This window comes from Haplochromis burtoni, unplaced genomic scaffold (genome assembly GCF_018398535.1).
Source record: "Haplochromis burtoni strain Fernald_Lab_line unplaced genomic scaffold, NCSU_Asbu1 Contig_199, whole genome shotgun sequence".
Classification (NCBI taxonomy): domain Eukaryota; kingdom Metazoa; phylum Chordata; class Actinopteri; order Cichliformes; family Cichlidae; genus Haplochromis; species Haplochromis burtoni.
Genome location: NW_024582560.1, coordinates 387,655 through 410,865, shown reverse-complemented (window position 1 = coordinate 410,865; position 23,211 = coordinate 387,655). Strand labels below are relative to the sequence as shown.

Sequence of the window (23,211 nt, the reverse complement as noted above, 5' to 3'; positions counted from 1 at the left end):
CCCCTCCCTCAGCCTACCTTTCTTGGGGTTTTCTCTCTAATATTGTGGAGTCTTGACTTTACAACATAAAGCAACTTGGGGGCCACTGTTGTTGTGTATTGGTGCTATATATGAATAAAACTGAATATATTTAAATCAAATACTAAACAGCAATAGTTTGCACAGGTGTACCTAATAAAGTGGCCTCTGAGTGTAACTTCTGTAAGGCTTGAGTAACTTTATTCAGCAGGTGGCAGTATTGAGTCACTAAGAGCGAAAGGATTTAGTCCTGTTGCAGCTTCCTGCAGTTAGATCTCTGTGCAGGCCGTCATTAAAATTCAGTCTAACCTATTTGTACACTGTGTGGGACAGCATCGCTACAGCCTCGCACATCTGCGTCTGTAGACACATGTTTACCTAAATAGCTGTTTCTTGTTTTTGTCTCACTAATATTTGTGATCTGTTCACAGCTTTCTTTCACTCCTGTCTCTCTGACACCCAGAGCCCAACAATAGCAGTAATGCCAGGCTAACAGAACAACTCACACCTCATTCTCCTTGTGCTCTTCTCCGTCCGGCTCTCCTTTGCTAATCCCACTTGCCATGACCTCTGAACCCTGGATGTCATCTTACATAAGAGGCTGATTGAGGGAAGCACGCGGGTGCAGCCTGAGGTGTGTTGTGCCAGCTCGTTTAAGCTCATTAACGGTTACTCTAGGATACAAATAAACAGCTACAAATAAACTTCAGTGGCAGAAGCTGGGGAAACTTATTCCGGTTTACAAGCGTCGTGTTCAGCTTCTGGTTCTCTGAATATTTTAGGTTCCAAGGTTTGGAACGTTTCTTGTTTTTCATTTGGCTGCCATAAAGGACACTGACTCTTTAGTTGTGTCTGCATCTGATTACACTCTGAGTATACACTTAGCATAGAACAAAACAGCTGAGGGAAAGAACACACGCTTGAATTTTCTACTGTTTTAAAATTATGTGACCTCCACAGTGGGGTCTCTCCCCAAACAATCACACACACACATACACCCACAGACCCATCTGTCCTTGCTGTATCGGTGAGGGTGAGTCACTCTGCTCCAAATGTCCAGCACGCTGCCATTAAAGCAGATGAATAATCAAACCACTGCTTTGACTAAAGCAATTGGTCTAACACGCGCACACAGTCATAGTTTGTCCTTTGTCCTTCCCGCTCTTGCTTACTTCCAGGCTAACATTTGGGGTCCCTCCTCCCAGCGAGCACGTCTTATGATTATAGCTGACAGGGTGTACTCTGCGGTGGTAGATTTTCTGCTGTTCTCAAGTGGGACACATTTTTAGCAATAGAAATAGTCTTGCAGCTTTGTGAAGTCAGTATATTGCTCTTGTTTTCTTTCCAGAGAACCAGCAAAAAAACCTCTGAACCAAAAAAACTCCCAAAAAGTGTGTCTTCAGCATTTTCCCCCCACAAATCAAAACCTATGTGACTGAAATTGAACAAATGATCTCCTCTTGTCATCCTCTCGCTGTTAGATCTGATTGCAGCCCTCCACAGCATCAAAGGCATTATTCCAATCCACCTGCTAAAGCTTAAGTGGCTCACTGGTTCTGATTTGGACTTGTATTACTGATATTTTCCAGTCAGATTCCACTGGGATTTCTTGTTCAGCTTCTTTTTCCTGAAGGGCTACCCTTTGGATGACTCTTTCCATTACTGTGTTTTTCCCAATAAATTCAATGGTCTACAAGCCACTAAACGTGTTTAGTGGTAAATTAATATTTGTAGTAGCTGCACAACTGTTGTCTGATACTTCCTAACTTCCTAATGAATGGAAGTTATTAGCATCTAGACAGACAAAATAAAAATAAAGCAATAAACAAATGCAGGTTTTATGGATTGCTTCTTGTTTTCCTACACAGTATGGGAGAAAAGGCTGAATGTAAAAGCTTCTTTGTTTCTGTTTTCAAAGAAGAATCACACAAATACAGTCATGAAAAGCCGTAAGGGATAAATGTAGGGTTGTACCACATTATTTATGCACATGCTCAAATATTGATGTCTAAAAACAGCAACAGCCCCACCTGAAGAATGGATTAAATATATTTTTGTATTAACAGAACACTCTATATGAGGAAAGTTTCAAGGTTAGGTTTCATGATCAGCCACCAGCACAGTGAAGTGACCCAGTATAGGCACTGGTCCACTTTTAGCTGTAGAATATTTGCATGAAAAAGGACAACATAGAGCTTTAAACTCAGTTTGTGTGGGTGTTTGAACCCACCGGCCTGTGGGGGGATCCTTCTGTTTGGAGTTCTACCTGTACCTCTGTGGGTACTCCAGCTTCCTTCCACAGTCCAAAGACATGTATGTTAGGTTAACTGGTAATAACTGGTGATTCTGAACTGGCCTTAGGTGTGACTGTAAGCATGAAAGGTTGCCTGTCTCCCTGTGTTGATGGCGAGGTGTTTCCCGCCTCTCGCCCCAGCATGTCTGCAAAGAAAACGGATGGGTGACCTTTTTGCAGTTCAGAAAATTTTAATGAATTTAATCATCATAAATCATAAAAAAAAAAATACAACAGATTTATTTTCAAAGCAAAAGCAATATTTGAATTAATTCAAAATAAAAGAAAATAGTGTATTGTATTTTATAGGACCTTGCATAGCATGTAGTGTGCCTGCTCAAGGCAAGCCAAGAGGTGCTTAGGCATCAGGGGACAGCAGCCATGTGACCGTGGTTTCAGGGATTGGTTTAGTGCAGATGTGACATCAGCAAGCCTCCCACTCCCTCCCTCCGCCCCTCTCTCCCCTGGTCTTTCTCTGCCTCTCTCTGCCCCTCTATCTCTCTGTAGCGCTCTGTTTTTTCTCCCTCTGCCTTTCCTCAGCATCCCCCCTCTCAGCGATGGCGTGTGTCAGTGCCGCTCGGCCGTCTGTGGCCTAACGCACACAGAGAGGACCCCTATTCCTCTCCCGATTTGCAGCGCATTCCTCGGGTGTCTCTTCTCCCCGTGTCCTTCACCGCTCCTGCTGCCTTGCAGCTCCCACCCCGCCTCCCCGTGCGGGTGTCTGGGAGTCGGGCCCTCGGGGGTGGAGGAAATCAACATCGTGCTTCGCTGGGGAGCTGTGCAGAATTAGCTATGCCCTGCCCAGGCATCTTTTGACCGGTCGGATTCCTCCATTTCTGCCCGCCTGCAATCCAGAGGGCAGCGTAGGATGAAAATCTGCAATCATGATGCAAGGTAAGTGATGTGTGCACTCCTTTTATTTTCCACGTCCTGTTTCTCAGCGTCCTCCTCCTGCCCTCTTGTGTCCTGCTGGGCCATTAAAAAAAGTGAATGCAGTGATGTGATCTGTCATGCCGTGCGGACCTCTGGTACGACTGAGCTGTATGCATGACCAGTGTGACAATGTGGCTATTGTGAGTACTTGTGCGTATGCGTGTGTGTGTGTGTGTGTGTAAGATTTATAGAAAGGTAGCTGTAATGCCGGAGAAGATGTTTGTGGTGTAGAAAGGGGGAGCTGCCATTCACAGTGGTAAAGTGTGTACAGAGTAATGTCCTTTTGGGTTTGTGTTTGTTTTTGCGTGTGCCTGTGTGTGTATGTGTGTGTGCATGCTAATCTTGCAGTTATGTCATATAAATGTGTATGTAAGGAGACATGTGACCACTCCAAGTAGCTGTACTCATTCATTACTACTAGCTGTTGCTATCAGGTGATCCTTCAGCCTGAGAGCATTTAGTGCATGTCTCATATAAACTGAAGTAAAGGATGCTGTCCTACAGTTAGGTGAAGTACATTATAAACCATCCTGCTCTGCATGAGAGATGCTGGGTCTTTATCATCCATTTGTGCCTACGTGGTAATGGAAGGTGGCTATTATTAGCAGAGGGCCTGCAGTCAACCTAACATGATATTGTACTCGGTTCACAAGCTGGAGGAAACTCACACAGATGTCACAAGCTCACTGTAGCCTTTGTTAGCTACATGTGCACACAGTGTTAGCATGTAGTTAGTGACATTTAGTGAGGTCTGGACTAAAATATAGGTGTAGTAATATGCTTCTTGGGCTTAAGATAAAATGTGGCACTCTCTATAAATCAGAATCATTAATTGCAGTAGTGTGGGCAGTAATCTTGGCCAGGTGGCCTATTTGTACTAGAAGTTTATGCTTTAAAGACCACATTGCTAGTTTTACAAGTTTCAGACACTTAAAAAAAATGTAATTCCTGCTGATCATTTTCCATGGCATACCATAAGGTATCAAATTGATCTTTTCTTCCAGGCAGGAGTAAATGTCAGGAGTGTATAAAAATCAACTTGCAGAAACTTGAAACCTACTTGAGATAGGGCTGGAAGCGCGTAAAAAGAAGAAAACCAAGGGAGTGGGTGGAAAGGATGGACGTCGTGGAAAGGGCAGAATTTATTGTCTGCTAACATAAAGTTAAGCTACTGTAAGAAACTGTAAATATCTAAAATACTGAACAAAAGTCAGAGGATAAGATGTGAAGAGAAAGCAGAGAAAACCTGTTCAAACCGCTCATCGGAGCAGAACTGTTCTTTTTCCTTCTTTATTTGAAACCTCCTCTGTGTCACTGGTAACAGCGGCATGCTAGTTGAGCTACACGCAACTGACAACCAAGATAGCTGACTAGCTGTTTGTTTTAGGGATTTACACAAATTATGGATGCCATTCTTCTGTTTATCGAGGTTTGCGTTTATACAAACTGTGTCATAGTCTGAAAGAACTTGACAGTGAATCCAAGGCATCGTTCTTGACAATACTTTGTCTAAAAACATTAGTCAGTTTCCACTGTGAACATTTCTCCTACAGCTTTAGTCTTATCTTCTTTCCTAGATGCAGTTTCCTTTGTTGTAAATAGCTGTGTGTAGATGTCAGTGTGTAGCTTTCTTCTTGAGCTTCCAGCTGTATCATCTGCTAATTAACTGTGTAAAATGTAGAACAACAGTATATAGTAGAGAAGAGACTATAAGCTGCAGAACAGACACTGCAAGGATACCTGAGGTTAAATTTGGTCATATTAAGAAAATGATATAGCTGTAAAAAGGCTGAAAGTCTTGTAGCACATTACCAATAAATGCAAATCCATTTGTATTTCACGTGCAGAGTAAAAAAAACCCAAAATAACTTGAATTTTAATCCTCGATTTTGAAAGTGGAATAATGGCACTATAGGGAAGTTACATAGTTAAATTATCAGCAGTAATGTGAAGAACATGTTATTTGTGAGTAAGTAGGGTGACGTGTGAATCCATCACTTTGGTCCTTGGAAATGTTTTGCAGAATTGTGTCTAAAGATTGTGTGTCTGTGAGTTGGCATGAATGAGACCCTAACTCAACTATATTTACAGCTAGTATCATTAATTAGTATGATGCCTCTGTTTAATGAGGCTCTCCTCAGGCAAACTCTGTAAATGGGTTACAAAAACAACACAGTCCTGCTGTGACGCACAGTGTGATCTGCATCGCTTTGCAGTCAGTCTGACCAGACCTCTTGTACTCGCTCAGTGTGTCATACGTAGTCGTTCAACAGGTTTGTTACTCATCAGTGTTGGGACTGATCTTTACCAACAATGTCACATGCAGGTTAGGACTGGAGAGAAGAATCGTGGTACAGACCTGTGATTGACTAACAAAGAGACAGGATGCAGGAATAATATTTGCCAGTCGAGCCACTAATACGTCACATCACAGACCCTGTCAGAAGAACGTGAATGCTACTGATTAACATTTATATTTGTTAGGATTTAAGTATGAGTGAAGGTAATCACCACATCAGTGACTCGGTATTAATTTAATTTTGAAATGAGTTTCTCCTGTTTTGTGTTTATCTTAACGACACAATATCTGTGACATGAATTAAAAAAGTAAGGCACAAAAAAAAAAATTAAAAGCGGTAAGTCTGTTTAGAAATTGTGATCCAGTTTAAAGCACAGCATGCAGATTACACAAAGGGATGATGAGCAGAGCAACACACAAACGGTATCAGCTGCTTCTGAGTGGCACAAAATGTTCATCCTCCCAACTGTTCATCACACGTGTCCCTGTCGCTCTGGATTTGACTATCAACTGCGCTCACTTCTTCTAAAACACAGTTATGCAAACCTGTCGGTTGCTTATTGGGGGGGGGGAAAGAAAATGCGTGCACACACACTCAAACTCACACTCAAACACACAGACTTTTTTTTTTTTAAAGAAAACTGCTCTTTGTCAGAATTTGTGTAAGGTGTCTTTCAAAGATTTTTAAGTGGAGTGCATTTAACTTTACACTTATTCAGACTTTTTATTTAAGTGAAAAGTTACATGTTATAGTGTAATAGTACGCAAGTCAAAATACATTAAAATACCTAAAGTCACTCATCTTGGTTAACTGCACTTTCTGGAATATAAGTACGTTGAATTATTGAGCCAGAATAAGTGATTCATTACTGTGACTATCACAGTAAGCGCTCTAGACCAGTGATGTTGGACTGGAGCACTTTTGACCCATTAATTCACTCATTAAACAAAAGAGTACTTTATCTTTAATTATACCAGCAAACAGCCTTCATAGATAACACCCAGAGAATTTTTGTTTAGCATGTTAGCTAATTCTCTCCGCTTTGTATTGCTAATTAGAGAATGTTAGCATGCTAACATTTTATGCTTTAATTTGCTAACATGTTAATAGATGTGATGAACTCCAAACATCAGAATGCTAACACTGTAAATGCACGTTAAGCTAAAGTTATTATTAGTCGGGCCTAGTTAGCCTCACGGACCTGTTAGCATGCTAGCATGGCTATAGACTTGATGTAATTTTTAAATCAATACACTCCTGCAGCATGGAGCATCATTAAACAACCTCCAGTTATTTTTATTGTCAGTTGATAATAAGTGCTCCAAATTACATTTGCATACAGCATGTTCTGTGTCCTAATCATTTCAAAAACCTTTGAAAAATCACCATAAGGTGAAACAGAAAAAACGTTTTTCTTTGTGTTTATCGTTCTGATTGCATCGCTGCATGTTGCCAGCCGACAGTGCTGCAGGACTTTTGGCATTCAGTTTGGCTGATGGGACGCTGTACTAGATCCCTGGCTGCTCTGCTCTGAATCGTGCTAATGAAGTGAACACATTGATCAACGGTTGTTCATTTTTTCTTAACAGCCTACATAGTCAGGAAGGGGACACTGCTTCGTTTTATGTGGAGGCTCTCTCCAGATTGCCTGGGGTTTGTTCCAAATCAATACGTTAATTTTTATCTCCGTATTGGGGTTACTGTAACTTCTCTGTATCCACTAGCCCGTACTCATCCCCAGGCTCTTATACACCCAGCCCATTACTCTTCTTTGTTATTTGCTTTCAAGTGCATTTTAATGTCTAGATAGTTAATTTTATATTTGGCTATAACAACTTCAAATGAGTTCTTAATGATAATGTTCACACGCTCCTTTCCTGTGTGTGTTTCTATGCTAGGACTGAAAAACCGAACCAGGAAAGCCCTGGGCTTACGAAAGAAAGACAAGGACAAAGAAACAACGTGAGTTTCCTCAGACACTCACTGGTAACAGGAGAAAATCCCTAAACCACTTTGAGAACTCATTGGTTTGAGAATGTGAATGCATAGAGATGTAAAACAACCCAAACTACTGCTATGACACTAATAAAGTTCTTGTTGGATTTATAAAATTATAGGAAATTTTGTGCTATAGGTCTATGCGGTACCTGCAAAAGATACCAAAAATAATCTGAATACCACAACATGGGTATTTTACATTAAATAATTTAAAACAAGACCTGGACCCACTTTTTTAAAACCACATACAAATGAAGAAAAATCTACTGGTATACTGATACCTAATTTTTCCATCTGCTTGTTTTGTCAAACAGGAGCTCACCTGACAAAGAAGGAAGTGGAAGTGGAAAGAAAGGAAGCGTACGTACATACACAATGAAAGTGTTTCCTTTAATTTACCTGGGTTCTTTTGGCCCTCTAAGTGTTTGTGACTGTTTAACAGAGGAAACTATACCTAGGAGATTATAACAGCACAACAGGAAACTACAGCACAGTGACTTTAACAAGATTTAAATGGATTAGTTGGAGGTCTCTTCCTGTTAAAAGGTAGTTTTTCTGCACCGCTGTTTCCAAGTGCTGCTTTTTGGGGATAAAAATTTCATTTGGGTTCTTTCTTTACCTGGACATATAAACACTTTGGGAAGACTGTTAACTGGTGCTATGAATAAAATTACATTTAACTGAACTGGGCCTGCAGCAATAATTTATTCTGATTATGGTACATTAAAAAAAATCTAAAAGTATATTAAAAAAATATAATTTTTGATATTAAAAGAATTTTAGTTTAACGTCATAAGCTTTTATCGTTTTGCCTTCTTTATGATCTCCGTTTTGATAGAAAAAGGCCAACGGGGCTCCCAATGGTTTCTATGGGGAGATTGATTGGGACAGATATGTAAGTATCCACAGCCTACACCTGCACATTTTCTCTCTTTGTCTCTCTTTTTGCATGGACTCTGCAGCTCTGGCATTGGAAATACTTGCTGTGCTGTGCAATCAGTGTCATGTGACGCTAGGTTTAAAATTACAGAGTAAAGGGTACAAATGTGTGTGAGTTATGGTGGTGCATAATCTGTGAGTCACCAGGAGCTTCATCTACCAAGTGGAACGTCTCCAGCAAGACATCTGTGAAATCTAATCTGCATTTCTATGCGCTGCTGAAGAGTTTGAGAGTGGCTAGAAACGACCGTCACCATTTCCCTCTCGCTGTCTCTCTTTTACAGGCCTCTCCTGATGTAGATGAGGAGGGCTTCAGCCTCCGGCCTGGTGACGAGGGTGATGATATCCTTTTAGTCGGAAGGAGAAGTAGCACTCTTAGGAGTCTTCGCCAGCAAAAACTATTGATCTGTTTGGCTTTGTGACTCATTGGTTGAGTGCTTCTCAGCATTAAATAGGCCAAATCCCTGCGTATGTGCACCCCTGCTGCAAGGCAGCCGGACACAGCCACATTAGGTCGAACCGGCTTTACAATTGTCGCTAAACCACAGTTCTCATTAACCACTGACGCTCAGTTCTGCTCCCACAGGTGTCAGCAGTGGGAGTATATGTTTGAACTGGATTCATAGATAGTTGACACTGTGGAGACCTTCCCTGAGCAGGAAGATTTAGTGGAGGTGGAGAAGGAGTGTCAGTTACAGCAGTTGTAATACTGGTAACTGGGACACAGAATGGATATCGCACTCCTGTCCTGCACCGTTGTCCTTGCTTTAAATGCTACAGAAGGTTGAACTATCTGCATTTTTGTACAGCATGTTGTACTTCCTCCTCTTTGCCCTTTACAAGTGTTCACCAGCCTCCAAAGAAAAGCACTTTTTCTCGTCCAGCGACTCAGAGGATGACGAGGACAGCAAAAAAAAGTTCAAAATTAAGATCAAGCCGCTGGTGTCAGACAGTGCCAAGTGTGTGCTTCCATCCATGGACGAGCTAAAAGCGTCAGTGGGAGGCCTGGCGCTGTCCCCGTCTCTGGTGAGTGCTGCTGATCTGCAGTCCTGTTCTGCTGCACAGTTGTGAAGAGCACAATAGTCACGCTCAATGCAGTTCATATACTTTACCAGCTGCTAATTTCTCTCAAATCTGTTTGACTCTCTGCCTGCGCTTGTCTTTTCTTCTCACTTATTTGCTGCCCTCTTGTAGAGGAGAAGTCCGGTAAGCCTGTCACACATTTTCACATCTGTATCAGCACCCTGACAGATGGCATGAGATGTGGTGAAAACGCTTGATAACGTGTTCCCTCCTGTCGTAGTGATCTCGTAGACTGTCTTCGCTGGCTTTTTTTTCCCTGGATGCACTTTCTTTCCCAACCTCACTGCCTCACAAAAATCACAACTTTCTTTTTCTTCTTGCTTCTGTTCCTTCAGTTTTTTCCTGCTCAGCGACAGCTTTACTTAAACCTTTGTGGCAAAGCGTGTGCGTTACATAATGCAAAGCAAACCTAACACACATACAGTTCCAAACCCGTTGATCTAGAGACCCTGCTGTCTTCGGTGTGAGGCTGTGTGCGTGCTGATTGTAGGTGATGCTCGTATTGTCCGCATAATCTCCAGGGAGTTACGGCTCATGCTGCATTATTGAGGCTTTGCGGTTAAAGTAAAGAGATGCGGTGTGTGTAGTTGTAGTTAGTGTCCATTTGACTGATTTGTCACTCACTCTCTGACCCAGGTCTGTTCTCTCTTCCTTTTTGCTGGTCTCAGAGACGCAGTCCGGTAAGTTTTCCCTCTGCTGGCTGTTTTACCACTGATAGCCCCAAATGCAGCTTTCTGATCTCCGCTGCCTTACTCTGTACAATGCAGAAAATAAAGAGAAACATTTTTACCTCAGGCTGTAGTGCTGTTCATCCGTTGTTTAGTTAGCGAGTTGCCTTGTCCACCAGAGATACCGACGGGAGAAATTTCCGCCTTCTCTTGAATACGTGACACTTGACTTTTGCCTCTCAAAGCTCCAAAAAATGTACCACAGCTCTGCAGAAGGGGTACGCCATTAATGTTTACACCTTGTCATGCTTTCATGTCAGCATGAGCCTCCCATCACGGGTAGATGCACACTTCCTTCTGCTGACTGACACAGTTAGCATGTGTGCTTCATTCACGAAAAGACTCACACGAAAGTATGTATATTTTTCTGATGATCATTTCTGGAAGGAGGCATTTCTGCTTTTCAGATGCTTTTTTTCTCTCGAATGGAGTTGGTAGTTATGATTTGGCAGCACTAGACAAAGCACAGACTTCTCAAGCTGATGTCTCCAATTCTGTTCAAGTCACACCAAAACTATCAAGACTGATGAAGAGCACTTAAGCCAGAGGAGTAATACACAAATTAGATTTCCTATAATCGTACTGTGTTTTGATATAATAAGAAAGAAGAACATCTTAAAGGACTGAAGATCATGTGTATTTGTATACGGTGTATAATATGATCTGTAGCCTTACTTTTTCTTTTGTTTGGATTTCTTTTTTTTCTTTTCTTTTCTTTTTTTGCAGGGGCAGATGAAAAGGAACTTGTCCTGTAAGTACACATCTCTAAAAATCGCTTTTTAAAATTCCTCCCGTATTCCTGTACTTGTGCTCATAACCACATTGCTACTGCACGCATATTAAAGAGGATATATTATGCTCGTACCCAGCTAGGGGTAGAGGAGCTTTGCATGACTCAGGGTTCAAAATAATCATTATTTAACTTATTCTAAGCGTCTGTGTAGTCATTTTTTAAATTCTATGTCTGAAACAAGCCTTTTAAGCATCTCTTCCTTTAAACCAACTTTCTTCTGATTGGCTGCCACTTGTGAACAAAAGGTTTGAACAGTTGGTGGATGGGACTTCTCCACTCCTAACCAGAACAACATAACAGTAGTCTCAGCAGAGCAGGAGCTGAGCATTTGTTAATTTTCTTATAGGTGAGGAGATCGCTAGACCCAGACGCTCAACCCCGATACCGAGTCCTGCCCCAGAGACGCAAAGGTCTGTCATCCTTTTAGCAATGTTGGCAAATTAAACGCTTCTTTCATTAAGATGGTATGCTATTGCTCTGCTTCAGATGTCCCTTGAGCAGCTATGTGTGCTATTTTTTTACTTGTTGCATGTGTTTTTTTGCAGTGACAGGCTGTCACAGAACACTCCTGCCTTCTTTGAGCTGCCTTTAGAGAGAAAATATGCCAGATATGATGGTCAGTCCTCCATTGATTGGATATAACTTTACCCAAATGAATAAACTCCCTTTACAAAGGTGACACTGTTCCCCCCTTTATCCAATGACAGTGGTACCTTCGGATGCGTGGGGAGATTCTAGACCCCGATCAGAATCACAGCTGAGCAGAAGTTTTCCAACAGGGGGTGAGCAAACATGAGTGAACTTTATCTCTGTTGTAATTCGTGTTTCTAAAGAAGTTGTGCTGACCTTGAATTGTTGCACCTGTCGCAGCTCCGCCTCCACTCCCTCCAAAAAACATTCCATCGAGAAGTCACTACGGCTATCCTTCAGAATCTGCTGGTAAATTTATTTTCAAACATCAGTCAAGAATATAGTTAGATCAGTCAGCTGTGATCTCACTTCTCCAATATACTCTTTGCAGCCGATCTACCCAATGGGAGGGCGGCTCGCAGTTCGGCACCAATCTACCTGAATGTCCTCTCCCCAGCCTCTTACCGAGGCTCCCCTGCCCCCGACCTAGACGACGTCTTTGGACCCACGAGTGAGGACACCATGTCTCCCAGATGGGTTACTTTCACTGATGACAGGCCCCCACCGCCCGATGAACCGGCTCCACCTCCGCCACCGGACTCTCCTCCGCCAGACACACCTTCATCCACCCCTTCCACCCCCTGCCTCTCGCCTGGACCACCTCCAAAAGAACCTCCACCTTCACCTCCGCCGTTTTCCCCTGGGTCTCCTCCTCGTTTCACTCCGCCAGACTCGCCTCCCTCCATCCTACTCGGACCTCCTCCGCCAGATGAACCAGCCCCTCCTCTGCCCCCAGAATTCTCCCCCTCTAATTCCCCTCCTGGGTGCCCTGAAGAGGATGCTATTGATGAAGAGATGCTGCAGTTTGCAGAGTACTCTTCCTCCCCTGCCCCCATCAGCCCTGTGCCTCCTCTGCCAGCGGAGCGTAGATCCCCTCGTGCTGGAGTCACGTCTCCGCTGGTCCTTGGGGGTTTAGGGGGTAAGAGGACTCCAGAAGGTGTAAACCTGAGAGAAGATGTACCAGACTTTGTGGGTTCCCCCAGAGAGCTGACGCCAAGCTTCAGGGGCACGCCACCTCCTCTTCCTCCAACTACCTACAGGTCTATCATGTCTTCCCCGGGACCCTACTCAGGCAGCAGTGAGTACTCTTGTGTTGCTGCAAACACGCACAGTGGCCTCTTCGAGATTCATTTACACCAAGCACGATTAATGTTTTTTATTTAAATTCTGCAGTGTCCTTTAATTTTGTTTGCTTTGAAAAAAGTGAGAATGACGAGGCCACCAGCACAGCCACAAAAATAAAAATCACAGAGATGAGCAGGTCAAACTTTAGTGACATCTAGTGTTGTGATTCTGAAATGACAGCGTTTTGTTTGTAGTGCATAACAGGTCTTATCTTTCCAGAAATATAAGGAAATATAATGTTGATATTTTAAAGGGGGACTGCTGAAAATGCTTAAATGGTCTTGTTTAACATATACCATCATTCAACTGGTGAATACCGAGAACAAGCATCCCACATCAGACCAGTATGAAAATTACAGGATGCTTTCTATCAGCACAGAGATCAAGCGGTAACGTCTTCCTACAGATTTTTTTTCCCCCGTGAATCAGAAGAACACCTACAAAAATCTCAACAGCAATTTTATTTCATGCCAGAACCAACCAGAGTCTCGCACAACAGTTTCTCTCCAAACACAGCTGATAGAAGGGAAGTGCGGCAATAAAAATCTCCGTCACTGTGAACTGAAGGCTGTGCTAACCACAGACACTGGTATGTGCCACAGGCCCCTCATCTCCAGCTCGTCCTACCACACCTCAGTCTCGAGGCAGCCCAGTCCCTCCGCCTCCTCCTCCTCGTCCGTCCTCCCGACCAAAGCTGCCCCCGGGGAAACCAATCACAGACCTGGTATGTGGGAAAAGCCCTTTCTTTTCTTTTACCCTCTCTCTCTCTCCCCCTCATTTATCTTTTGTTCCTGAGACTGTGTTTTTTCATTCTGAACAAAATAACTTGTGTTACATCTCCAGACCCGGCCATTCAGTCCGCCAGTTTCAAGCAGCCCCCCGCCTTTTGCCCCCCTGGCCCGGGCAGAGAGCTCTTCATCAATCTCCTCCATTACCTCACAGAGTGCAGCGTCCACCCCGACTTTAGGAAGGGACCTCAACTTGTCCACCACAGGTATGCTACCAGCAAGATGGCTGTCACGCTCGTCTCTGCGGCTTAGCTGCGCATCTCAGTCCACATGTTGTCTGTCACTCATCGTGTCCTTGCCTCACAGTCTTGTCCCTCTCCATGATTCTCTCTTCCTGATGTCTCTGCTCACTCAGAGGCCTCGCAGCCTCTGGTATGGTTTGACCACGGCAGGTTTTATTTAGCTTTTGAAGGTGAGTTGAGCTATAGTGCTGCTGTAGTGACACCAGTGCATGCACTGTACGCACCTGCCCCGTTTCTTTACTGGCTGTGTCCACAAGAGTGCTGCCACCCATCCCCATCTCCTGCTCACTTACTTAGAATCCAGATCCATGATCGAGGCTTTGGTTTTGCTTCAATTGTTTTTGAACTATTCTGTCCTCTGTGTGTGAAACCCACTTTCAGGCAAGTAAGATATAACCCAACTACGGTTTTATAAGGAGATGTTATAGCAGTGTCACTTGTGTTTATGTGTGTTTTAGGGTGCTCCAGAGGTCCCAGTCCACTCACCATGGGACCCCAAGACACTCTGCCAGTGGCAGCTGCCTTCACAGAAACCATCAATGCCTACTTTAAAGGCGCTGACCCCAGCAAGTAGGCTTACATTAAAAATGCACTGACATCATGTCAGCATGGATTTATGCTAAAACTGAAACACTGCACTGCTAATAATTGCAGACAGGGGAATGTTTCTAAGGCAGACTGGGCTAGGTTGTTTTAAGCCTAATTAGGTACACAGTTCTTTGTATTCAGGGTTTTTATACTGAGAGGGATCCGTGAGCTTTATATTTTGTTTAGTTTGAGTCCTCTCTCTGCCTCAGATGTGTTGTGAAGATCACAGGGGAGATGGTGCTGTCCTTCCCCGCTGGCATAACCAGGCACTTTGCGAGCCACCCAGCTCAACCTATCCTCACTTTTAGCATCAGCAACTACAACCGACTGGAGCAGGTCCTCCCTAATCCACAGCTGCTGTGCTGGTAAGATGAAGATTACAGACAAACACATATACTGGAGCGGACAGTTGCCCATTTTTACAGTCCAAACAAAAGAGATTCATAGTGTTACTTCATGCTGGCTGAATCAAAGATGTTCCTCTCATCCCTTAGTGATTCCACTACAGACAGTGTAGACAGAAAGGAGTTCTGGGTAAATATGCCAAACTTGATTAGCCATCTAAAGAAAGTGGCTGAACAGAAGCCTCAGGCGACATACTACAATGTGGATATGATCAAGTATCAGGTATATAATATCCGTTAATATTCAAGGATGTGTTTTTATATTTTTTCTATCTATCCAGTTATCTCACTGTCTTCTTTGTCTTTGCCATTTAGGTCTCAGCAGACGGGATCCAGTCCACTCCTTTGAACCTGGCAGTGAGCTGGCGTGGCGATGGCACCAACATAGACCTTAGAATAGACTACAAATACAACACGGAGGCTCTGGCTGCCCCGGTGCCGCTTCACGACATCAACTTCCTGGTTCCTGTTGATGGAGGCATTGCCAAACTACAGGCCATGATCCCACCTGCCACCTGGTGAGGATTCCTGGTGACAAGGACTCTTAGTATGTGGTCGTATTGAGAGGCTAAGGCCGAGATAGTATTGTAAACTGAGCAAACTGACGTGTATGTTAGTGCATCAACCGTCTACCTTTTACCATCTATTTGTAGAAACTAGGCTATATTATTTTCATACTCTGTATTTATATAAGTGTGTATAAATATTGGCACAGTTGCCTGTGTATTATTGATATGCACTGTATTCATAGTATTATTATATCTGCTCTTTAGAGTACATGTGAGAGAGTAACATGTAACATGGAATTTCTTTCCTCATATAGGAATCCGGAGCAGCAGACAATACAGTGGAAAATCCCAAGCCTGTCTCACAGGTCTGAGAATGGAGGCAAGTATTCATTTTTGCCATGTTCATAATATTTAACATTTTTAATTTCTACTTCATCTTCTTCTTCTTTGGATTTTAAAAGTAAAATCTTTTGGTCCCGTTACACAAATATCACATGTCTGGCAGGAGTAGGGGCTCTCCTGGGCCGGTTCCAGATGATCGAGGGTCCCTGTAAACCCTCCCAGCTGACAGTCCAGTTCACAAGCGAAGGAAGCACTCTGTCAGGCTGTGACATCCAGCTGGTCGGGACTGGCTACCGGCTATCATTGGTCAAGAAGAGATTTGCTGCAGGTCAGTTTAAGCATCAGAAACAGTGGCTGACTGTCTTCAGTCTGTGGTTTGTTAATATAAATGCACACGGACACTTCCCAACTATCTGACATGTCTTATTTTGTTTCACAGGGAAATATTTGGCAGATAATTAGCGGACCTGTTTGCGAACAGAACCAAGAAAATCAATGGCTTTTGACTGTGAAGACTATGGATCATCCCATGTTTAGTGCATTTGAAAATTTATCTTTAGGAGCCATTAGATTTAATGGCTGGAGTTCATTAGAGTAACAGATAACAACACAGAGGTGAAATGTGACATTCTCGGTCAACTGACTGCTGCTGAGTTTATGCAAGTAAATACAAGTCATTAGTTTTGTGCACTTGGAACACTTATGAGCTTATATAGAGTAACGTTTAGGGAAACCCCAAGTCTATGTTCTTGTTAACTTAAAAATAATTGTGGATTTCATACAGTGATCCAGCTTTATTTGTTCTATTTTCCTCTTGTTTCACGGGTTATCACTTCGAATGCACTCTTAAAGATGATGTGAATAATTTGTATGACAAAACAATCTTAAACGAGGTGGAAAAGATGGAAAACGTTTTAACATAGGTTTGCTTTGCAGATGTATTCCAATTAGTTATAGTCACATGGTACTGTCTGATTTGCACTGCCACCTTTAAATCAGATGTTTTTTGTTTATTTTCAACATGTGTGACTGTCGTGATTGTTGTCCAAGCAGAATGTATTCCTCTGTGTGGACAGCTTTGACACCGTCATATCCCTTTTATCTGTCTTATGATTAAAGGTGACAGTTTAAAATGACCTGCAGCACTGGAAGAACATCAGCACTATGAATCCTAAGGTGCTCTTGACATGGAATTATGTTTGCGCCTCAGTCCTGGGAACTTTAGGGAACAATTTGATCATGGGTCATGATCATTTCCTTCTAGCACATAAATTCGATTTTGTAGGGAAACTTGTCACAATAATAATTAGAGCAAATAAAACTGTTTGCTCTATGATTTGTATGCTTGATCCATTTAATCATCATAAGCCCACGGTAACCAAGATCCAAACTTAATGCTATTTTGCTTCCTTAGACTGAATGAACCATTTTGACTTGGTTAGCAAAGTTACATTTTGATTTATAGTCGTCGTGAGTGTTTTGGATTATTGGAGCTATATTTGTGGCCATATTTGTATGACAGGGTTGCGGGCTAAGTTCGCTGTAGGTTCACTCAAGTAATATAGAGCAGAGACTTCTAGGACATGATGTGCAACACGGCAGGAGATTTGGCAGATGGCTCAGAGAATGATCAAAAAGACACCCACATGCACGACGGGTCCAGTTCCTATTAACTGAGGTGGTGCCTTGCAGAAAACGAGTGGCATAGTTAGTCCACTGAGGACACCACTGTCATTGGAAATGAAAAGTTTTTTTTACTAAACTGTAAATGTTAAAGGTGGAAATCACCAGACGGTTGGGTGAAAGTCACATATCTGTTGATGTCTTCACAGACAAATTCACATTTGAGCCGATGTGAGTTCACTAACTAACATTATCTCAGGATGATGGTGGTTGAGCTGAGCGCTTTTGTTCGTAGTATTCAGAGTATTTTCATTCATTTCGTAAAATATCGATATTTGGTGTTTACGTATTGATAAAATACTGCAATAATATGCAGTGTCGATTTTTTTCCCCACCTCCTAGTTTATGGGGATTGACTCATTTTTGGAGGCAGCCTCGAGTGGACGTTAAAGGAACTGCAGTTTTGGTCATTTCAAAGTCAAACATCAGGCCTCAGTTTGTTGAGTGCAAAAGAGTTTCTTTACAAACCACACTTGATGTGCTGGAAAGACTGTGCTCAGGGCTGAAGCGCATACATAACGCCATACTTTCACACACACAGCCTTTAAACACTACTACTGGAAGCATTTTTACCATTAACGAGTCGTGTTGGCAGAGAGTTAGAGCAGTGTGACCTGGTGCACGACAAACACATCGAATTACCACTAAAGGGCAAGTGCAATGTTGAGATACATCAAAGGTCTCACATTACAGGACACAGGTGGAGTTTGTGGTGGTGTTTTGTGGGTAGAATTGCATTATACTGAGCTGACGCTTATGTGTGAAGCTGCTACTTTCACTGGGACAGCTTGGGTAATTTATCCAGAAATTATATTAGGAAGTCTAGAGATGCAAGAGTGCCATACACTGAGGAAAAGGACCTTTAAGTTTCCAGAGAAATCTAAAGGGACCAGGGCTATGGATTGTAGGAGTTGCCTTTGATGCTGCTTATAAACTCTGACAATAATCTTTGATGGAGGACATCACAGAGCAATGAAAAGAAGTGTCTATCAAAAAGACAGCACTATTTATTTCCCTGCTTTATTTTCTCCCTTTTCCCACCATGTCGAATAAATGTTTTATCATTTTCTAATAGCAATATTTAAAAGACTTAAGTGTAAAAAGTGTACATAAAAAGCTATGTTTCAAATATTTCTCTGAGCATATGGACGTGTCTGTGATCGTCTCTTGGTTTCTTGATGTCAGCGCTCATAATGCATTTGGTTCTGCGTAACGACACACAACACTCTCTTCATCTAACGTGGGTTTCTTGTAACAAAAAAACAAAGAGAAAAAAAAAGAAAAGGTGTTGATGAATAACTCCAAACAGTGGCGCATGAAATCTGCACCTGTCCATCGCCGGTCTTATCAATGCAATACCACTTTATCCATTTCAGTGAGGTCATGATGTGTGTGTTGTTGTATCAGTGTGCTTTGAGAAGAGACTCCTTTGACTTCACTTGCGCCTCCATTCTCTATTTTGCTGGTGATGCACCTTCAGAAACTCATTGTCAATCAAATCTGGCATGCGTTCAATGACGTACCCATCCCATGCATCCGATATAGGTGTTTGACATCCTCCTGTGTTTGACTTGCACACAAAAGCACACCTTCAATTTTCTTCATGAAACAAATCGTTGCTTCATGTCACATGTGTGTGTTTCACTTTTTTACAGAGCGTTTCCATGTGTTGACTCACACTTTGGACTCGGGCGAAATTCAGTTCCTTAGAAAAAGAAACATGGCTTTTTTTTTGGTTGAGTAAGAACGACTTTTGTTTTTCTTCTGTTGAATATGCTTATATTTTTCTTTGCCTTATTTTTGAGTGTACACTAATATTCCAAAACCAGAGGTTTTCTGTAAGTTTATTTTTTCTACAACTTTTTTGGCTGTATGTATTCTTTCACTGCATTAGGATCAGAATATGCAAACATTTCATGTAAATTTCCCATCCAAAGATTTTGAGAGTAAATATATGAAAAAAAAAGTCATTATAATGTAATACCTGTTTTACTTGGTAATAAAGAAGAGGAAATAAGAGTCATTTATCTCCTTCTCATTTGTTCAAAAATGTAAAAATATAACACCTACAGGCACATAACCCGTAACATTAAATGTACAACCTGGCGCTTCAGCGACACTGTAAATTATTGTCTGTCATAACTTAATAGTGAGGTCAAATAGGCTGAAAACCATCATCATCAGTCATCATGTTATATAAATAAACACTCCCAAGCAACTACAAAAACAGTCCTTAGTGGGATTATGGGAATTTTTTTACCCCGTCATGGTCTTATTCCTGCACATGACGACAGTTTATGAAGCAGGATGAAGGATGAAAAAGAGAATGAGCTGCCTAGTTAGTTAAAAATAAACTGTATTATAAGAATATACATAGATATAGATAAAAAGCTTAATTTACTCATATCCAGTTATTTACAAATCATTATCTTTTAATTTAATAGTTATCTTAATTTGATTTAATTATCTTTTAATATTTCTTTCATCTATTCCATATTCTTTTTTAAAATGTATTTAATACACTCTTATCCTATCTTAGAAGAGTGTTTTCCCCCACATATGTTTCTTTTAAGGATGCATTCAAGGATATAATTTTTCCACAGCAGCTATTTGCCGTAAAACACAGGTGTTGCTAATCACATAAATTAAGGATCTGTGCATAAACTGGCCAGAGCATGAATATTATATTTTTTTATTGTGTTATATGATATTATTAGATTATTTGTAGCTCCTGTGTTTATCTTTTTCATGTCAGTATAACGTTTGTGAAAAAGGTATATTGTTGCCACCTCTGTAACTGTTATTATAATTATTGGCCTCCTTTAATAAAATGCGGGGTATCAAGCAAGAAATATTCAGAAATGGTACTTTTTACTGACATGAGCCCAAAGTGCTTTACAGGAACTAGTTTACCACAACACAACGTTAAAAAGGGAAGAAGATGGGAGATGAAAAGGGTACACAACTTTGCCTTTAACGTAAGGTAAGGTGAGCCTTAAAATTATATCTACTGTAAAATGTAATTAACTCAGCCTCTCGTTTCCAAGCTTGTCTCGGTCGTTCACCTCGCGAGACTTTAACAAGCACTTCACCGGAAACCCCTCCCACAGCTTAATGGACCGTTTCCATAACAACACCAAGCCATACCAGACGACTGGTTCGGCTCAGTTCAAGGCTGGTAAACTGGTAATTTGGCTCAGTATTCTAATTTTATAATCTGTAATCGATTTTGTAATTAAAAACTCTACTTTTCAAACTCGGTCTAGTGACTCTGAACGCAAATGACACATTTATGAGCGTATTTTTTTTGTACTTTGTTAGGGTCTACGTGCGACATTCAGGTCATTCAGAAACCAAAAATAAGGAGAAGTGGGGATGTCCGATAAAGAAAAACAGCAAAGGAAAGAGAAGAGGGTAGTCAAGGTGCCTTCTAACGGGAGAGGCAAAGACACAACTGGCAGGACTAAGGAGTGAGTAGACTATTAAGATAATATGGGCCAGTGTCCATCTTTTAGCTTTTTAGCTTCCTGGTAGGTTATGAATGATTTTCAAAACAGCATTCCCAGTGCAGCATGTTTGGTTGTGAAACTGCTGGTCAGTCCACATGGCATCTGTCCTGGTATTCTCTTCAGCATGATTATGTCTTTCAGCTCTATAAGCACTGTGTCATACATTGATGAACTGGGCCACCATGATGACAATGCTCGCCTTGCTCCAACAATGGAGAACACCTACCAGATGGGTGAGTTAGCCTTTTTAATTGCCTACAAAACTGGGGCTGAGTTTTAGGTTCTAGGCATCACAGAACTGACAAATAAACTGAATATATTTTGTTTGATCATTTTAAGCAGAAAAGTAAAAATTCAGCCTCACAGTGGTAAAGAGTGGCCTACTGTTTTGTGTAGGATATAAATTGAGATGGACAAAAATATGAATTTTTCTTCTGTTCACATGCATCCATCATGTTTTTACCCCACCATCAAAACTACTAGACAAATATAAAATGGGATTTTTGTTAGTAATAAATGTTTTCTGGCTTTTTTCGCACCACAGGACCTTACAAACGCTTCCCTGCCAACGCTGCCACAGACATACTTAAAGACGTCCTTACCAGTTACCTCCAAGAGGAGAAATATGAAGTAGAGTGGTCTCAAAAAATGACCAAAACATTGTGCGAGGTAAATGAAGAATAGATGCAACTCTTTCTAAACATGTTTAAATTTCTCCATTATTCAGACTGACTCTTCTTCCAGGTAATAAGAGCCCGCGTGAAGGAACTAATGATCCCCAGATACAAAATTGTCATCCTGGTCCACATCGGCCAGCTCACCGGGCAATGCATGCAGATCAGCAGCCGCTGTCTCTGGGACACGTCTAATGACACTTTCGCCTCGCACTTCTTCAAGAACAGTTCTCTGTTTGGCGTGGCGAGTGTTTACGCTGTTTACTTTGAGTGAATTCTCTCTTTCTGTGCTCTGTTTTTGAGTAGTTGTAAAGAAATTTAAAACAAATCTTAACCAAACCTCACAGTGTGCTTTTTTTTTTACATTTTATTTATTTTTTTACATTTTTGCACTCAGAAATGACGTCATCCTTACAGTGTTCTGTACAACAGAGATTATGCCAAATTAGGAGTAACTGTGACAGACTGAGAACTTCCTTGAGATGTTCCTCTGCTCTAGCAGAGCATGGACAGGTCGCTTTTTTGACAACCCTGTTGGCAGCACGTTCTCATCAAGGCCGCATTTTGGTCCCGCAATTGACGTTCCATTACTGACACATCTATCCACTTTAGGAGGTTTGCCTCTCTGTTGACTGCCAAAGAGGTAAAAATATTTGTTTACTAGAAGTCTCTAATTTAGGTTAGATGAATTTAAAAAGGAAAATAGAGGTGAGTCCATACTGACCTTCTGGGAAAGTATCCTCTTCTCCCATAAATCTTCTCCACCTGGATCCTCCGCAGTTGAACACCACTGCCCTTAGAAAAGCTCGACCGCACAGCTTCAGTGTGTTGGCGCTCTCCTGTGTCTGAACCTGCGCCGCACACAACATGCACAGCAGCACGATGACCAACGGTAGGGATCTCATGTTGATGTTTCTCAGGACACGTCCCGATCGGGTCTTATATCGCACAGCCTTCCTCAGGTGTTTCCTGAGTAAATGCATTATCTATGCATTATCATTGGTGATCATCGTGTGGTGATCATCGTGTGCTTTTAACAGCGGATGTAAATCTGCCAATTTGGGATATGTGTGGGAATCTAAGTCACTGCAAAGATCGCTGATTGACTGCATTTTAGTAAATGTTAAAGGGAAAGAATTGCTATTTTATGTTCGAACTGCAGGGTTTTTATTGCCGTGGATTCAGCAAAGTATTTCATAATGGATCTCTTGAGATATGTGCCCTACGAGATAAAGAGGTGATTGCTCTCTGCATAGCAACGAAGAAGCGCGCACGGCCACTATCACTGGCATAAATCAATGATTCCACGGAAAGACAGTTGCTATTACCGGTACACTTGTTAAATCGAACCTATGTTCTGGGTTAGAGTTGTCATTGCTTGCCCGTGTTTATATGTCAACAGTGGAGGGGTGGTGTTATAAATCGAAGTTTTATAGCCTGGTTCAGTTGGAAAAAGTGTAAAATTCGTTTGTTCTTTATGACATTTAAGGTTATTCATAACATCTGCTATGTTTCTCAGGGTTTTATGGGGAGTTTGCACATACAGCACTCCTGTAAACTGTGACACATTCA

At 41.8% G+C, this 23,211-nt stretch overlaps 3 protein-coding genes across 4 annotated transcripts; 2 read left to right on the top strand and 1 right to left on the bottom strand.

Moving 5' to 3' along the window:
* Positions 1-2,772: 2,772 nt before the first annotated feature.
* On the top strand, positions 2,773-19,475 carry sgip1b (SH3GL interacting endocytic adaptor 1b). Of its 2 annotated transcripts, XM_005935686.2 has the most exons (23): positions 2,773-3,205; positions 7,443-7,506; positions 7,857-7,902; positions 8,381-8,437; positions 8,766-8,823; positions 9,332-9,507; positions 9,676-9,687; positions 10,233-10,244; positions 11,019-11,043; positions 11,432-11,495; positions 11,631-11,701; positions 11,793-11,867; positions 11,956-12,024; positions 12,107-12,853; positions 13,503-13,624; positions 13,744-13,894; positions 14,389-14,500; positions 14,728-14,883; positions 15,013-15,145; positions 15,238-15,440; positions 15,746-15,810; positions 15,937-16,101; positions 16,213-19,475. In XM_005935686.2, exons 1-23 carry the CDS (start codon positions 3,196-3,198, stop codon positions 16,233-16,235), a joined length of 2,616 nt encoding a protein of 871 aa, XP_005935748.1. In that variant the 5' UTR covers positions 2,773-3,195; the 3' UTR covers positions 16,236-19,475. The 2 variants fall into 2 exon arrangements, with proteins under 2 accessions (XP_005935748.1, XP_014193406.1); XM_014337920.2 differs by lacking the exons at positions 8,381-8,437; positions 8,766-8,823 and having other exon boundaries at positions 9,325-9,507.
* Positions 19,476-20,494: 1,019 nt separating this feature from the next.
* On the top strand, positions 20,495-22,008 carry dynlt5 (dynein light chain Tctex-type family member 5). The gene is made up of 5 exons (XM_005935687.2): positions 20,495-20,642; positions 20,778-20,926; positions 21,107-21,198; positions 21,510-21,634; positions 21,710-22,008. Exons 2-5 carry the CDS (start codon positions 20,832-20,834, stop codon positions 21,911-21,913), a joined length of 516 nt encoding a protein of 171 aa, XP_005935749.1. The 5' UTR covers positions 20,495-20,642; positions 20,778-20,831; the 3' UTR covers positions 21,914-22,008.
* Positions 21,997-22,544, bottom strand: LOC102304192 (relaxin-3-like). Its single transcript, XM_005935688.3, has 2 exons — positions 22,364-22,544; positions 21,997-22,271 (listed from the first exon to the last, which is right to left on the bottom strand). The coding sequence occupies exons 1-2, from the start codon at positions 22,542-22,544 to the stop codon at positions 22,135-22,137; spliced, it is 318 nt and encodes a 105-aa protein (XP_005935750.2). The 3' UTR covers positions 21,997-22,134.
* Positions 22,545-23,211: the final 667 nt, after the last annotated feature.

Bases quoted from the DNA above. Each gene is read 5' to 3' on its own strand.
- dynlt5 (XM_005935687.2), top strand. From the start codon at position 20,832: ATGTCCGATAAAGAAAAACAGCAAAGGAAAGAGAAGAGGGTAGTCAAG. The intron at 20,927-21,106 runs GTGAGTAGACTA...TATGTCTTTCAG, and splicing joins ACAACTGGCAGGACTAAGGA to CTCTATAAGCACTGTGTCAT. The intron at 21,199-21,509 runs GTGAGTTAGCCT...TTCGCACCACAG, and splicing joins GGAGAACACCTACCAGATGG to GACCTTACAAACGCTTCCCT.
- sgip1b (XM_005935686.2), top strand. The intron at 8,824-9,331 runs ATATCCTTTTAG...ACAAGTGTTCAC, and splicing joins GCCTGGTGACGAGGGTGATG to CAGCCTCCAAAGAAAAGCAC. The intron at 15,146-15,237 runs GTATATAATATC...TTTGCCATTTAG, and splicing joins TGGATATGATCAAGTATCAG to GTCTCAGCAGACGGGATCCA.
- LOC102304192 (XM_005935688.3), bottom strand. From the start codon at position 22,544: ATGAGATCCCTACCGTTGGTCATCGTGCTGCTGTGCATGTTGTGTGCG. The intron at 22,272-22,363 runs GTCAGTATGGAC...CCTCTTTGGCAG, and splicing joins AGAGGATACTTTCCCAGAAG to TCAACAGAGAGGCAAACCTC.